The 16,612-nt window shown below is 45.8% G+C and overlaps 2 protein-coding genes across 2 annotated transcripts in view; one reads left to right on the top strand and one right to left on the bottom strand.

Moving 5' to 3' along the window:
- Positions 1-8,317, top strand: part of DTX4 (deltex E3 ubiquitin ligase 4) — a 30,476-nt gene extending 22,159 nt beyond the window's left edge. The window contains exons 8-9 of the mRNA XM_033119653.1: positions 6,480-6,569; positions 8,053-8,317. Of these exons, the coding sequence (XP_032975544.1) occupies positions 6,480-6,569; positions 8,053-8,286 (324 nt within the window). The 3' untranslated portion in view covers positions 8,287-8,317. The remainder of the gene's footprint in view (positions 1-6,479; positions 6,570-8,052) is intronic.
- A 4,007-nt stretch (positions 8,318-12,324) lies between these two features.
- MPEG1 (macrophage expressed 1) lies at positions 12,325-16,321 on the bottom strand. Its single transcript, XM_033119652.1, has one exon. It carries the CDS (start codon positions 16,216-16,218, stop codon positions 14,065-14,067), a length of 2,154 nt encoding a protein of 717 aa, XP_032975543.1. The 5' UTR covers positions 16,219-16,321; the 3' UTR covers positions 12,325-14,064.
- Positions 16,322-16,612: the final 291 nt, after the last annotated feature.

Genomic DNA, 16,612 nt, shown 5'->3' with positions numbered 1-16,612 from the left:
GTGGCAGCTGTCCTCAGTTCACAGAGTGTCGTCTCCCACGTGCTTCCAGGTTTAGCATAGGCAGCGCACAACTGCGGATTACTTTGTAGCTCCTACCAAGTAATCCCCAGTGAGTCACAGGCAGTGGGTGACCTAGGCTTTCATCAGAGCCCCTCCCAAGAGGCCCCAGAACCAACATACTTAGATCTTGGCTTCACACCACAGTAGAGCACTGTGCAATTAGCCCCACAAGTGGCATACACAAAGGGCAGTCTCAACAGGCACCAGAGCCTGCTGTGGCAAATCATACTCACCGGAGTTAGCCCCACACACAGCAGCCCATAAGCTATGGATGTAGCCAGTCCCACAGCTAATCAGCCTGAGGGTCAGTCCCAGCCACTGTCAGGCCAATAGCAATCAAGGCTCAACTATAACAGGAGGGCACACACAACCCACACAAGGGACACTCCTGGAGCACCCAAAGCATGTGACCAGGGAAACTGTCAGGCCACCTACTACATAAGGCCACTCGGCCAAGACTGGGAGACATAGCAGATCTACCTAATACATAGAAAGAAACACATCAAAGCAGTCAAAATGAGGAAACAAATAAATGCATCCCAAATAAAAGAACAGGATAAATTAAACAAAATGGAGGCAAGCAATTTACTGGAGACAGTGTTCAAAACAGTGGTTATAAGGGTACTCAAGGAACTCAGTGAGAACTTCAACAAAGAGATAGCAAGCATAGAAAAGGACATAGAAACCATAAAAATGAAGCTGTCAGAAGTGAAGAATACAATGAATGAAATGAAGAATGCACTAGAAGGAATCACCAGCAGAGTAGATGAAGCAGAGGATCGAGTCAGCAGTTTGGAAGACACGGTAGCAGAAAACACCCACCTTGAACAGCAAAAATAAAAAAAGAATCCAAAAAAATGAGGATAGTTTAAGAGACCTCTGGGACAACATCAAGTGTAACAATATTCACATCATAGTGATACCAGAAGGAGAAGAGAGAAAGCAAGGGATTGAGAACCTATTTAAAAAAATAATGACTGAAAACTTTTCTAACCTGATGAAGGAAATAGACATACAAGAACAGAGAGTCCCAAACAATATGAACCCAAACAGGCTCACACCGAGACACATTATAATTAAAATGGCCTAGGTTAAAGACAAAGAGAGAATCTTAAAAGCAGCAAGAGAAAGGCAACTAGTAACTTATAAGGGAGCTCCCATAAGATTATCAGTTGACTCTCAACAGAAACTTTGCAGGGCAGAAGGGATTGGCACAAAATATTCAACATGATGAAAAGCAAGGACATACAACCAAGATTACTCTACCCAGCAAAACTCTCATTTAGAATCAAAGGACAAATAAAGAGCTTCCCAGACAAGAAAAAGCTAAAGGAGTTCATCACCACCAAACCAGTATTACAAGGAATGTTAGAGGGACTTCTTAAAACAGGAGGATAAGATCAAAATTGTGAATAATAAAATGGCAATAGCTACATATCTATCAATAATTACTTTCAATGTAAATGGATTAACTGCTCCACTCAAAAGACATAGGAAGGCTTAATGGATAAGAAAACAAAACCCTTACATATGCTATATTCTCTATAAGAGAATCACTTCAGATTGAAAGACACACACACAGATGGAAACTAAAGTGATGGAAAAAAATATTTCATAAAAATGGAAACAAACAAACAAAAAGCTGAGTAGCCATACTTATACCAGATAAAATAGACTTTAAAACAAAGGCTATTACAAGAGACTAAAAAGGACCCAGTAATCCCACTTCTGGGTATTTATCCAAAGAAACCCAAAATGCTACTTCAAGGGGACAAGTGCATCCATGTGTTCATTGCAGCATTATTTACAATGGCCAAGACGTGGAGGCAGCCTGGGTATATGTTGATGGATGAATGGATAAAAAGGAGGTGGTACATATATACAATGGAATTTTGCTCGGCCATGGAAGAGAATGGGTTCTTGTCATCTGTGGTGTCATGGATGGACCTAGAGGGTATTGTACTGAGTGGAGTATGTTAGAGAAAGACAGATGAAAAGTGATTTCACTTATATGTGGAATCTAAAGAACAAAATAGACAAACAAATCAGAAACAAACTCATAGATACAGAGAAGATTTTGATGGTTGCTAGATGGGAGTGAGGTTGGGGGTGTGGGTGAAAAAAAGGGAAGGGATTAAGAAGTACAAATGGGTTGTTACAAAGTAGTCATGGGAATGTAGGGTATAGCATAAGGAATATAATCAATAATATTGTAATAACTATGTGTAGTGTCAGATGGGTACTAGGTTTATTGGGGTGACAACTGGGAAGGGGTTGGGGGCAGGGTGAAAAAGGTGAAAGGATTAAGAAGTACAAATTGTTAGTTACAAAATAGTCATGGGGATGTAAAGTAAAGCATAGGAGATCACTTCTTAAATTATAATAAATGTCTAACCACTATGCTGTACACTTGAAATTAATATAAAATATTGAATGTCAACTGTAAATTTAAAAATTTTTAAAAGGAGGGAAAGATGAAGAGGAATAAGTGGTCCAAATTTCCAGGTATAAAACAAATAAGTCATGGGGATGTAATGTACAGCATGGGGAACATAGTCAGTAATATTATGATAGCATAGTATGGTGTCAGATTATTGCTGGACTTATCATGGCAATCACTTCTTTAGGTCTATAAATGTTGAACAACTATGGTGTACCCCTGAAACTCATATAATATTGTATGTTAGCTATATTTTTAATAAAAATCTTTAAAAAAAAAAAAGAAATAGAAATTTCTCGAGGCTGGGAAGTCTAAGAACAAAGTGCCAGCAGTTTTGGTGTCTGGTGAGAGCCCTCTTCCTGGTTCATAGACGGCCATCTTCCTTCTGTGTGCTCACTTGGTGGAAGGAGAAAGGGAGCTCTCTGGGATCTCTCTTATGAGGGCACTCATCCCATTCATGAGGGCTCCACCCTCATGACCTAATCACCTACAAAAGGCCCCCACCTCCTAATACCATCATGTTGAATATTTGGTTTCCACATATTAATTTTGGGGGGACACAGACTTTCAGTCTATAACATTCTACCCCTGGTCCTCTAAAATTCATGTCCTTCTACATGCCCAATACGTTCATTCCATCCTAGTAGTTCCAAAAGTCTTAACTCATTCCAGCATCTAAGTCCAAACTCTTGTCTAAATATCACCTAAATCAGATATGAGTGAGACTCAAGGTATGATTTATCTTGAAGCAAACTACCCTCCAGCTGTGAACCTGTGAAACCAAACAAGTTATATGGTGGAGACTCACCAGACATCACATCTGCCCACACCTTGATCTTGGACTTCCCAGCCTCCAGAACTGTAAGAAATGAATTTCTGTTGCTAAAAGCCACCCAGTTTGTGGCATTTTGTTATAGCAGCCTGAGCTAAGACAATGTTATACGCCCAAAAGTCTCCTTTCCACTTTTGTCCCCCATCTACTGGGTCTCAGCCTCCCCCACTCTCCACCACTGTTCTTACTTTCTTTTGTCCCCTTCCAGGATCCTTTGTGCATAAGCAACAAAGCCTGCGTCCACTTCTCCCATTTTCACACAAAGTGTGACGTTTTAGACATATTGCTCTGCCCTCTGCATTTTTCAGTTAACAAGATAGTCTGTAGATCTTTGTATGTCCATATAGAGAAAGCTTCGTCATTCTTTCTTAGCTTGTGGAAAAGCCCATTGTATAAAGATACCGTAATTCATATTCAGCAGTTTTCATTTGATGGGCATATGGATGGTTTCCACTCTTTTGCTACAGCAAATAATGCTGGAATGAATAACTTTGTATGCATGCGAGTATATCTGTAGAATAATTTTCTAGAAGTGGAATTTCTCTGTCAGATGGTATTTACATTTGTCATTTGATAGCTATTCCTTGGCTTTGATTTTTGTGGGCATTTCTTTCCTCTTTTGAGTCTTTGAAAGACAATCCTAAGGAACAAATTGAACAATTTTCCTGAGTGCAAATACAAATGTGTCACACACTGAAGCTTTTCCTAAAAGTTCTAGGCTGTTTACCAGATTCATTTCTTTAGTTAGTATTTATAATTCAACTCTCTCTTCCCTCCTCCTTGCCTTCTTCCGTTTTGTCATTTATTTAACAAACTTTGAGTGTGGATTATGGACCAGATGCTGGAGAAACATTGATGAGCAAAATGGACACAGTCCTTGCTCCCTGGAGTCCTCATTCCAGGGGGAGAAGGAAGACAATAAAGTAAACAGATAAATAAACAAGGTACTTCCAAATAGTGATAAGTGGTGTGGAAGAAATAAAACAGGGAGATGTGATAGCCTATAAAAGAATTCAATGAAAAACACGGTTCTTTTTTGAGGGAGTTGCCAACCAGTCAGGGAAAAATCACTATACATCACTAAGCTACAGAGCCAAACAGGGTGTGCACCACTGATAAAAGCTGTGGGAGGCAGTGTGCACACCGGCAGCAAAAGGCCTGCAAAAGTCCTGGCTGGTCCTCACTTGACCTTCCTGACTTGATTTCCTTATCCCTATAGCCGGGAACCTAATATGCAGGGGTTTTGTGAGGATGGGAGATAATGCTTGTGTGTGCATATTGTGGTCCCGGGCACAGTACTTGGGTGCTCAATACCTGGTCGCCCTCATTATGGAGTACCCTACTTATCAGACTAAGGAAGAGGGCCCGCGTCTGTGTGACTGGGAGGGTCGGAAAAGACTCTCTGGTGCAGGGCAGTAGCTAGGAGAGACTTGAAATGCATGAAGACATGGAGAAGAACATTTTTAGTAGGAGGAGACGGTAGAGTTGCAGAGGATAGAAGGTGGGGGTGTTGAAGGGCCATAAGGAAGAGTCTAATTTGGGGCCTCCCCGATTAAGATCACGATTGCATTGCCCTTTCTCAGCCCATCCATGGAAACTTGGGCTCCGTGAGGAGTAGAGACCTTTAAGCTCAGCCTTCGCCGCAGAGAACAGTTCCCTGGGGGAGAAACTCTGATCTGGGCCGAGGCAGAGTCGTGACTGCTTCGCTTAGCAACGTGCCAGGAGCACACAGCCTTGCTGGGTCTGCGCCAGGCAGGCATCTGTGCTGGCCGCACAGCAGGCGAGTCCCAGGCAAGCGAGGAGGAGGCAGAGCCCTGGTGGGAACTGGCCCTGCAGTCAGGCAACCTGGCTTAGACACAGCCGTGGCCATGGGAATGTGGCAAATGTGGAGTGATTGCATGTCAGTGTGGAATTCAGAACTGTCTCATCCTGCATCTCCAAGAAGACACTGTGGCCTCTTTCAGCTCACAGCGATTGCTCCCTTCTCCGAGACCCCACTGCCGTTCTGTTTGCCAAACCAAAGATGATCTTGAACCATGCTATTAAAAAAAAATAAATAAAATCACAGAATTTTAATAACATTTTGGAACCATGATCCATAATAAGAGAAAATGAAAAACCTGTGTTTTCTTGCAGTTTTGTCGTTCATTCATATATTCACTCACTCGTTCATTTTTTCAGCCAGGGCACATTTACGGATCCTCTGTATGGGAGCTGGTGCCAGGACAAGCATGGAATTATCAATGTTATATTGGTTTCATCTAGAAAGGATTTTAAAACAGGGTTCCACAGGCTCTGACTGGGTCAGAGATGCTCAGAAACTATAGACAAACATTTGGGGAAAATATGTTACTGGACAAAAATCCCTCACTTTTCCTGAATTTCTCAAAGGGGCCTGTGAGCCCACCCTGGAGGAGGAGGTCTAATTTCTGGCTAAATTCTGCTTCAGTTTTGTTCCCATCCAGTGGCCTGAGACTGCTTAATAAGATAGGGTGATGACAATTGAAATGTTGCTAGATTTTTAGTCATGAATTTCCCAATCCGTATTGTCAAACAAGAAAACAAACAAGAACCCATGAGGACAGAGGACAAAATCCACAAGAATACTTCAGATAATTCTGATTGCATGGCTCATAGCTCAGAGGCATCTGTGTTATCCTGAGTCGTTTGGAGGTAAGACATCCAGCATGTGCCTCTGGAAATCAGGTTTGGCAAAGCCCATAACATCGTAGAAGTCATTTAACCTCTGCGGGCTGCAGTTGTCCTCTTATGTAACAGAAAACAGTCAGAATACATGATGATGACGGTGCTGATAAATATTTACTGAGCTCTTAGTATGCAGCAAGCGCCGGGCTCACTTAACATTCCTAGTAGTCTCACAAAATGAGAATTTCACATCCGCCATATCTAACAGATGGGGAACCCACACGCGGAGAGAGGACTCCACAGCAGCTCGTGTCCAAAGCCAGGCCTGAGGGCTCCAAAGTGAGCATGTTGAGTGACCACTCCGACTGTTTTGTGGGTCTGTTCTCTGTCTAGACTCTATGGCCGTTACTATTGCCATGATTATTTGAATTAGTCACAGGCTGCACCCCCTCACCAGAAATATTTTGAAAAATGCTCTTCTCTTTCTTTCCTTCTGCTCAGGGGCCGGAACATCCGAATCCTGGCAAGAGTTTCAGCGCCCGTGGCTTCCCGCGACACTGTTACCTTCCAGACAGCGAGAAAGGGAGAAAAGTAAGAGTGGAGGTGTCAGGTTATTTACTTCTATGACAGGACTCTAAGTTTTGCTCCCTATGATGCACCGGCAAAAGAGAACTGGGTCTGTCTTAACTCTAGATGCGCATAGTAACAAGGTCATAGCTGAGTCAACCATAGGTAAAGGTGTATGGGATCAGAATTTTTTCCTGTAGGGTGGTGGGGGTGGGGCTGTGGCTTTTTCCTCTCCTGGATATTACTGGCAGTAGTTCATCTATGTCAGGATCCTTCCTTTAGGATTTTGCTGCTATACAGCTGGTCCTGGGGTCAACACCAGTGGCAAGATCTAGAAACTTGATAGAAATGCAGCACCTTAGAATCTACTTCATTTTGACAAGGTCCCAGGTGATCTAACAGCACAGGAACGCTTGAGAAGCACTGTTCTGGGGCATGGAATGGTAGCTCATAGTTTTAGTGTCTGTACTATTATGATTCCCCACCTCTGGTTCATATCATGCTTATGATAGTTCAGTTTTGAACCCAGTGCATTTTTATCAGGTGCCTTCTTCATGCAGGACAGGATTCAGGCATTTGTCTTGCTCAACAAAGATATACAGAGGGTGCCCCCCAAAAGTATATGCATTTTAAGAAAGGAAAAATCTCTATTAAAATTACACGGTGATAACCACTTTGAGCACCTCTTGTAATTGCAGAAGTCAAACGTGACTTGTATTCGTCTTTTATTATTAATATATATTGAATATTACAATTTTAATATAGGGGTTTTTTTTCCTCTCTCAAAATGTGTATACATTGTTTTGGCACCCTTTGTATATATTTTTTAAATTTTAGCTGAATTAGAATATTCTGCTAGCCTTAACACCTCTCTGGGCCTCACCTGTAAAATAGGCAATAACAGTACCTGCCAGAGCTGCCTCACAGTATGGTTGTGAGGACCAGATGAGAAAATAAATATGAAATAGCCTTGAAGAGCTTGAACCACACCATTGGAGAAACATCCCTCAAGTTTAGCTGCGGGCAAACCAATACCACATTCAGGTGGTGGTGGTGGTGCCAGAGGGCACATCTTCAGAAGATCTCAGCTCAGAAGTGCCTTGAACTCCTAGGTCCTATCTTTCAAAACACAGCTGTGATGATGTATGTCACTCACATTTGTTGAATAATGTGTGCCAGGCACTACCAGGAAAGTGCTTTTCACGTGGTGCCTGCTAAATTGCTCACAACATTTAGAGGCAGATTGTACAATTGCATTAATAAATAAGAAAATTAAAGCCCAGAGAGGTGATATAACTTGTCTGAGGTCACACAGGTAGCCGGTGACAGAGCCAAGACTTACCTGCAGGTCCCTGACCCCACATCCAAATTTTCCAATCATTGCGCTGCTTAGGGTGTCGTGATACAGGAAGGGGTGGGGCTCTTGGGAGGATTCTCTACCAACCAAGGGATAGTCTTTGACCAACTCTGTATGTCGGACTTTGTTCTCCTGCCTTTTTTCTCACAGGTTCTGAAGCTGCTGCTGGTGGCCTGGGATCGCCGCCTCATTTTTGCCATTGGTACCTCCAGCACCACGGGCGAATCAGACACTGTCATCTGGAATGAGGTCCACCACAAGACAGAGTTTGGCTCTAATCTCACTGGCCATGGCTACCCAGATGCCAATTACCTGGATAATGTGCTGGCTGAACTGGCTGCCCAGGGCATTTCTGAGGACAGCACTGCCCAGGAGAAGGACTGAGCTGGAAGGGCTTTGAGGGGGAGGGTTGTGGGGAGAGTCAAGGTAGAAGTTGGTGCCCTGCCCTCCCAACTCCCTCATCTCCCCACCGGCCTGTCTCCATCCCCCATCCCTCCCAGCCACAGGGGGGAGCCAGATTGAATAGGGAATGTCATTCATAAACCTCATCCACCACATGGGATGAGGGCCATCCCGGGTCTGTTCCCATGGAGTTTTCGGTGCTGGGTAGGCAAGAACACCGCCCCCACCCCTCCCCCTAAATGGGGCCATGATCAGCACACTTAGGGTTTGGATAGTGCAAGGGCACTCCATACCCTGGCCTTGTGAAGCCTGAGGTTCATTGCCTCAGCTGGCTTCCTGCTGCTTCCACTCTGCTTCAAGAGTGGAGTTTCTGCTTTTCTCTCCGCTACTGGGGTGAGGAGCTCTCACTGTGCAAGGTTGGGGGGCAAAGGGGTGAACCGCTAAACTGCTGTGACATCAGAAATAAATGCCTTGGTGTACAGCGAGGAAGCACTTCTTGCCAAGAGGGTCAGGGATACAAAGGGTTCTGGGAGCACGCTCAGCTCTCATGATAGTCTTTGGTTTCTCTGTGCCCTCCCTCCTCCTTACACCTTTGACCTGTCCAAAGAGGCATCTGGTTCTCTCATGCAGATGGATGGGCTCTGGGATTCCTCTCTGGATGGCACCCCATGATGTTTCCAGCCACTCTCTGATTAGACCAGAGCCTGCATCCTATTTAGCATCTGAACTGTCCTCAGGGAGAGGAGCCCATAGCCTTTTTCCCAAATCATCCCAGACCAGCTCAAAGATTCCATGAGTTTCATCAAGTCACTGTGAGTAGAGCCTGTGCTGGACTCTGTGCCATCTGTGTCTGTGCATATATGTGTGTATGTGTGTGTATGTGTGCATACCACTGCGCCAGGTTGGTGGAGAGTCCCATCATATTCCCACGCTCTGTTTTGCAAGATGTCAAACCCCAGTTCTGATGGGGATCAGAGAGCCAGGCTGTGGTCTCTCCCTGAACTTCTCTCACCCTTTGACAACCCATCCCATGGTAAACTTGGACTCTGATGGAAACAGAACTGTGGGGAGATGTGTAAGGTGAAAGCTGGACTGACCCCTTTTTGTATCTCTTTCAAGATTGGATCTGAGCCAATCTCCATCCAGTCTTATTTTTCTGAGGTCTTCAATCTGTGTCCATGCAAATTTGCTAATCTGAGCCCAGAGGTGGTGCTGGGCCCCTCACTGCCTTCATCTATTACAGATTGACCTAGAACATGGAGGGGGCCTCTTTCGCTCATAGCAACAGGGTTAGGCCCACCTTATGGTCCAGTCCAACCTGCGTCTGGGTTGTGTCCCAAGACCCTGTCTATCCCCTCCCCAACATTCCTCTTGCCTTTGGCTCCCATTAAGAAATGAATTGGGGGTCAGGGAGGAGAGAAGGGGGATCAAGAAAGGAAACCCAATTCCCCCTTTGAAAGTGGGTTCTTTGAACTATGTGTTTGGGGGAAGTTCCTCTGGATACTAATTTGAATTTATATACCTCATGTTTTGGGGGTTTGACGTATATATATGCATATATATATTTCATAATATTTGGAAGGTTTTTGATGTTAGAAAAGTTGAAACAACAGAACCTTCAAAAATGGTACTTAAGTTAGAACCGGAAACCAAGCTTCCCTGAGAAGCAGCTTTATTGCTGTTTGCTGGCTGGCATGAAGCCATTCTGACATCATTGTGGCCATCAGATTTACCTGAGTGTCACCCTGTTCCTCAGGACATGCTGGTGCTGAGCCTTTCCTCGTTTTCCAACTGGCTATAGGGACGTTGATTGGCTCCAGCAGAGGGAGCTCTGATAGGCCGAATTGTGTCTGTCATGTTAGCTCCAATCTTTCCTGTCAGTTGCAGCCATTTTATGCCACCAGCAGATCCAGATGTTCGTCCTGAGTTTGCTGCTGCCTGGGGATAGTTGCCTGCCACAGTCGGGAAGGAACATCTGAACTTGATAGGAGAGACATCCCGTGGTGTTTAACGTCACACCCGGTGCCCTTCACCAGGTTACCATGTACCAGAGGTTATTAGAGAGCCTTGTTGTAGGCTGAGTACCACCTCCGCCTTCAGCACCCCTGTCAAGTATGTGCTGGGCTTGTCACCCGCAGGGATGAGGAAGTAGACTGAGGGTGAGTGGGAAGAAACCCAACTGTGCGATAGGCGGTGGGGAAGAAAGAAGATATCCTCTGACAACTGGCAATGGGGAAAAACGGATTTCTTGCGTTAGGGAGAAGAAGATGTGGGTGGGGAAGGGGACCCATAGAGTGTACAAGGCAGGCTGTACGTCGGGGCAATACTACTTTGAGAGTACGCCTTTGTACCTCCCAGCCTTTCCTCCAGAATGGCAGTTGTGTCTGTGCCCCGTTTTCCTTCCTCTCTGAGGACGCTCAGTAGGGCCCACCTCATCCTCATCTCCTTGTGGGACTTTGTGAGCAGAAGGAATCTTGAATCCTTTCTAACACTGCCAGACAAGATGGGGGGCATTCCTTTGCCCTTTCTCTTGTGCCCGGCTGGGGAGGCACAGCCCTGCCAGCAGCAGGCTGGTGTACACCCCCCCACCCAGGCTGGCACAGGATGTTTCCCCACCAGAAGCCCTGCTGATGCCCTGGCTCAGGCAGGGAATTCCATGCCTTTCCTTTCATCGTCTTAGCACCAGCAGCCCAGGTTCTCCCTTCCTGAGACTCCAGGGATGACAAATGGGATGGGAGACAAATCCTGTCAGATGCTCATCTCTTAAAGGTTAATTGTGTATATGTGGTTGTGTGTGCCTTTGTGTTTTCATCTCCTTCCCCCTACTTTTTGGTAAAACTCGGACTTCTCTGTGGTTTTAGACTTGGTCAAATGTACTTGTCCTGGTATTGCACTGTTGTGTGCATGAGGAGATTGGGGGAAGGCCCGGTGTGGTACAAGAAAGGGCCCTGTCCCCTTTCCTTGTCTGTGGTCACTGGCACTTGAATGGGGGGTGGGTCTCTGGGAGAGGGCAGGTGAATGTCCTAATGTAAATCTTTGTGACTGGTGTGTTTTGAAGTCCCTGGTGTTGCTGTGAGAGGACATCGCCACCTGGTGCTCATGAGGTGTATGTGCAGAACAATAAATGGCAAATACGTGAACAACCACAAATTGTTGTCAACCTTCTGCTTTCTGTAGATCATGGCACCTATCTTTGAGGCATTTGGGGTACCTCTATGAGTCTTTAAGCAACCACAAGCCCTTCCTCTGGATGGGGTGGTGGGGTGGGGGCAATCCCTTTTCTCTGTTTCTTTTTCCCCACATGTTTTCTACCCACACATTTGACCAAGCGACCTGGCTTGACTTCTTGTTCCTCTAAAAGACACAGCCCATGTGGCAGGGGAAATAAGTAAATGAACCTGTGGGGGAAAACCTTAAAAACTACGAAGTTTCGCTTCTTCAAGTTCCCTTCCCCTGACCACACAATAGTGTGTGTGTTTCAATAGTTTACGAGCTGTTGTTTGTTTGCTTTTTTCCAAATAAATGTTTAGTATTAATTATCCCAGTACTAACAAGAGCACAAAAATAAAATGCAATTGCAAAGCTGCCTTTGTCCCCCAAATGTGTCTCTATTTCTGTAAGCCCACAGAGTGTGGTTTTCTTGAAAGCCGGATTAGTCTTTCCACAGACCCCAGCCTGAGCTCCCCGGTCAGGAAAGCAGAGCCTGGGAACACCCCCCTCTGGGTTCTGACTGGTAAAAGCGTTTGATGAATGTACACTGCAAATGCCCTTATTCTCATTTCAGACAGAGTGTTCCTCAAGTACATATGTTAATGCATATTTATGTGCCGTTTCGTTAGTCAAAATATAAGTCTGTGAAGAAGTTTTTCATTTCAGTGGGTGGTTAGTGCATTAAAAGTCTGGGAGCCTATAGCTCTACTTGGTCTCTGACTCAGTAATCTTCAAAGAATTCATGGGAAAGTCAGTATTTGCAGAAAAGTGGTTAGCTTGGCTGAAACTCACCCACAAAACACCCAGAGGTTTAGGAGAACATTTTAATGCTTAAGGGGCGGGGTTAACTAAAGAAGTTGTAGAAATCTGTGTCCTTGGTTGGGCAGTCAGGAGAACAGGGCCAATTCTGTGATTCGTGCCTCTTCTCTGTGTCACAGTAGAAGGTGAAAGAAGCTTCTTCCCATCTTCCCACAGGTTGGGACGCTCCAAGCTCCTCAGAAGAAGGACCTTTTGTAAACCTAAGCTCTTGGTTGTGAATGTTAATGAGGAGAGGACAAATGATCCTTCACAGATCACTCACAAATGACACTCGATTTGGTGAAGAAATATATAACCTTTTTAAACGTTGTGGAGGAACATTAAAAGATTCACCCTGATAATTACAATTAGGTGAGAGTGGTATTAAAACTGGGCAGAGCCCCAACTGCCAGGGGACAATCATGCATCCTCTTAGGTGCCCCAGGGAAGTCAGCTTGGAACGGAAAGACATATGTCACAAATGGTGGTGGATGCCCTTTCATTTCATTTAAAAACATGGATTTTATCATGGCAGACCCCTTTCTGCTGGAATAAAAATCAAGGTAGGGTACATCATTGATGTCTACTCTGTTTTGTTTTTAGGGAGGATGAAAAATTTAGGTGTGGGCTTACTTTGACTTCATGGTTTTTCCCTTGTCTCCCACCCCCAGAAAAAATGAGGATTTCTTGTTGGAATGTGCTGTGTGCATGTGTGTGTGTGTGTGTGTCTCTGTGTGTGTGTGTGTATGTGTGTGTGTGTGTTTGGGGGTGTATGTGCATGTGATGGGAGTCAGAAAGACTAAGGGCCACTCATGGAAGAGGAAAGGGTTGCACTTTGGTAACAGACAGGAAACTGTAATGCTTGTTCAACCCAAATCTACACTCCTTTCTTTGCCTCATTTACGACGAGCTAAGAGGGAAAAGCCAGGTAGTTGGCTGTAGGTAAGAATTCCAATTTCCCCTGAACACCAGACTCTTTCCCAGTTCTTACCCTTTCTTCACTTACTCCTTTTCTACAAACTATCCCTTCTCCCTTGACATCCTAATAGATGCGTATAAGTTAAAATATCTTCTGAGGACTTTACGACACTAGTCCAAAGTCCAAGAGTGGTCTGGTCTAAGTAAGTCTTAAATTGTGGGGAAGTTGGAAAACATGGGCTAGGTATAAGCAATATTTGTCTGTTCAGATGATGCTGAGATGACCCAGAGAAGAGGACACAGCCCATTGACACAGAGCTCTCAAAGCTGAAAAGCTGTGGCCAAGCAGGACTTCCTGTGTCTCCTGGGGGCTCTGTCGCCTCCAGGAGCAGGAGGTAGATCCAGACAGCTTTTAAAAAGCAAAACAGTGGGAGGCTAACACTTAAAAGCATAAATTCTTATAGCCCATGAATTGGAAACCATGGCCAACCTCAGATTAAATACATCATTTCCAAATTCATATGTCAACATTCTCCCTCCTCTCTTTTTACACGTATACATTCAGGTGAAGCTAATTCATAGTGCACATCAAGAAAAGATACCCCCTTTATGTTTTAGTCCCCAGGATGACTTTTGCTTAGAAAGTCACAACTGCTCCCAAACTGTCCTTGTCACTATTAATTTCCCGGCCCAGAGACCTAAAGAAGTTACAAAGTTATACCTGCTTTTTGTAGCACTTGCCACTTCAGTCGTTAAGAAGGCAGAAGTGGAGAGAGGGAATGAAAGACATGCTTGAAGCTCAGCTCGGAAATGAAACAGTTTCCCGGGAGAGATTTAGGCTGGACTCTGCTCCTGCTCTTGGGCAGGGGTGTCTCTAGCCTCTTCAGTGCTTGAAGCGAAACTCTTCCTTTCGTCCTCGATTGCCTGGTATTCCCTCTTCTTGTACTTCCGGGCACCATAGATGACCAGGGTGATGGCAACTGCCAGGACGGTGGTGACCCCCACTGTAACCCCAGCAGCTGCTCCTCCCGAGAGACCACTGTCGTTCCCATGGATGACCTTCATGGCTCTGCGTAGCTCTAATGGCTCCCCCAGCCTCCACTGATTGGTCTGGGGGTCTTTAATCCAGGAGCTTGAAGTCTCAGTATTAGTCACTATGACAGTGTTGGTGGCAGCCTGACTCATGAGGGGAGGCCGGGTAAAAGGCGGGAGCCTGACGGGGGGCAGAGACCCTCCTGTAAAGAGCCCAGACTTGACACAGTAAGACACTAGGCACCCATCGCTGATGAGGGCTAGGTGTTGGCTGAAGCCCCCAGGACACTTTTTCAGAGCAGGTGCCCCCAAATCCTTGGATATGGCAGAATCCACCAAGGGGTTCCCGACTGCACAACTAAAGAACCCACCAAAGGGGACTGAAAACCTGTATCCCAACTCATAGTCCTGAGAGGCACATACCCTGAGGCTTTCAAAGAGTCTCAATGGAACATAGCCAGCTGGGCATGACTGTGCATTTGTCAAAGGGTTAATGCTCTTACCGCTGAAGAGGCCCCCAAAAAGCAATCCTGAGTTTTCTGGTGCTTGGCCACTGGCCGCACACCAGAAAGCCCTAAATTCAGCCTTTGCCACTCGGAACACATCTTCACACACCGTCTTGCAGAAGACGAGGAGGGTGCACTTCCGTTGACACTCCAGCCCGTTGTAACCCTCCTCGTGGATCTGAGAGAGCAGGTGGACTGGGGAGTAGCCAGAGGGGCAGGAGAACTCGCCAGTGAGTGGATTCTTCTGCTCCAACTTTTGGCAGAGTTGGACAGCCTCGTTCCCCGAGAGCTGGGTGCAGTCTTGAAAAACGCCGCCAAAGGAAAAGTTGGTCATCTTCCCTTCACAAGAGCTATCATCAGTGTTGGCCTGAAAATTGAAGTTGGGAGAATTAAGATCTGTGCACCCAGGGTAGGTGTTGAACGTGTAGTAGCGCCTCACGGCACTTTCCACCGTCTTAGACAACTTCTTCACCAAGGGCCCTGGCAAGTCAGGCAGCATGTCGGGGTTGATGAAGAAATGCAGAGGCAGGCCAGCACGATCTATGGCCACCAGGTGGTTGGTGATGCCCTGCTGCCAGGCCTGCAGGGTGATGCCTGGGTAAAAAGGAACCCCTCCAATGCTTCGCACCCTGGAGTTGGTTCGGTTTGAGAGGTAGCTCTTGGTGAAGACATCCTGTGATGTGTAGTTCTCTTCAAATCTGAAGTTCACGACATTGAGGAAAACACCTGCAGCAGATGCAGTCACAGCGCTACGGCTGATCTGACTGTTCTCTAAGAAGGAGGACCTGATGTGGTCCTCCTGAATGAGAGCAGCCCCAGCGTCCACACTGGTGATGACGTGTGTACCAAAGTTGAGGACCAGGAGCTCTGCCAAGTAGGTGGCCATCCGGGTCTGGTTGTTCTCCAGACGGTCAGAGATGTCCATGAGCAACTTCTTAAATCCCCAGTTCAGTTTTGAAATAGGGTTGATCTTGACTGTGTAGATCAGGTTTCTTACCTGAACCTGAGTGGTTACAGCCTGGTCCTTCACTTGAAGGGTCTTCATCCTCTGGAACTCAGGAGAGAACTTGCCATTGACTTTGGAAAAAAGGGAGAGCTCCGTGTTGATGGAGTAGGAGGTGCTGCTCTGGTAATTCATCCAGGATTCCAGGATTTCTGAGTTCATCTCCAGGTTGCTCTGTTTCTGGGGAATGGTTACGATTTCATCGGGGATGATGTACTGTCCATCCTCTGTGGTCCTGCAGTTGGTGTAAGTCAAGTCCATCACCCCTCCCATGTCCACATTCCGCAAATTATCCCAGCCCCCTCCAGGTAAAGCTTCCAGAACAGGCAGTTTTAAGGCATTCTTGCATTTTTGAAATCCAACCTCTTCTATCTCTGCCAAGACCTCGCCCGTTTTAGCCCATGCTGCCACTGCCCAGAACAGGATGGCACCCTTGAAGCTATTCATGGTTCAGACAGCCCGGCCACAAGCCAGCCCTAAGCTGTAGCCAGTTAGCTTGGTATAAACTGAACCGATGAGAAAGAAAGCAGTTGCTGAAACAAAGAAAAAAAAAATTCAACAGTTCTCCTAAAGCCACCAGTTCCTCTTTAGGCTAATCTGCAAAATGGGGAAATGAGAGTTGACTGGAATACTAAGGTCCATCAGGACTTCGAAAAAATTATGTTGCGCTAGATATGCAAACGCAGCCCTATATCCTTAACAGGTAACTACCCTCGCTGTCTCCTACCTACCCCAGCCCCAATCTGCAGCAGTGCTGGCTCCCCTACCCTGCAGCAGTACTGGCACTCAGGAGAAGTGCAACCACAGGCCTTTCTGCCTCCTTTCCACGAGTTTTTTGGCT

Source organism: Rhinolophus ferrumequinum, chromosome 11 (assembly GCF_004115265.2).
Source record: "Rhinolophus ferrumequinum isolate MPI-CBG mRhiFer1 chromosome 11, mRhiFer1_v1.p, whole genome shotgun sequence".
In the NCBI taxonomy this organism is placed as follows: Eukaryota; Metazoa; Chordata; class Mammalia; order Chiroptera; family Rhinolophidae; genus Rhinolophus; species Rhinolophus ferrumequinum.
Note: the sequence above shows the minus strand (reverse complement) of the source record. Positions and strands in the feature narration are given on the sequence as shown.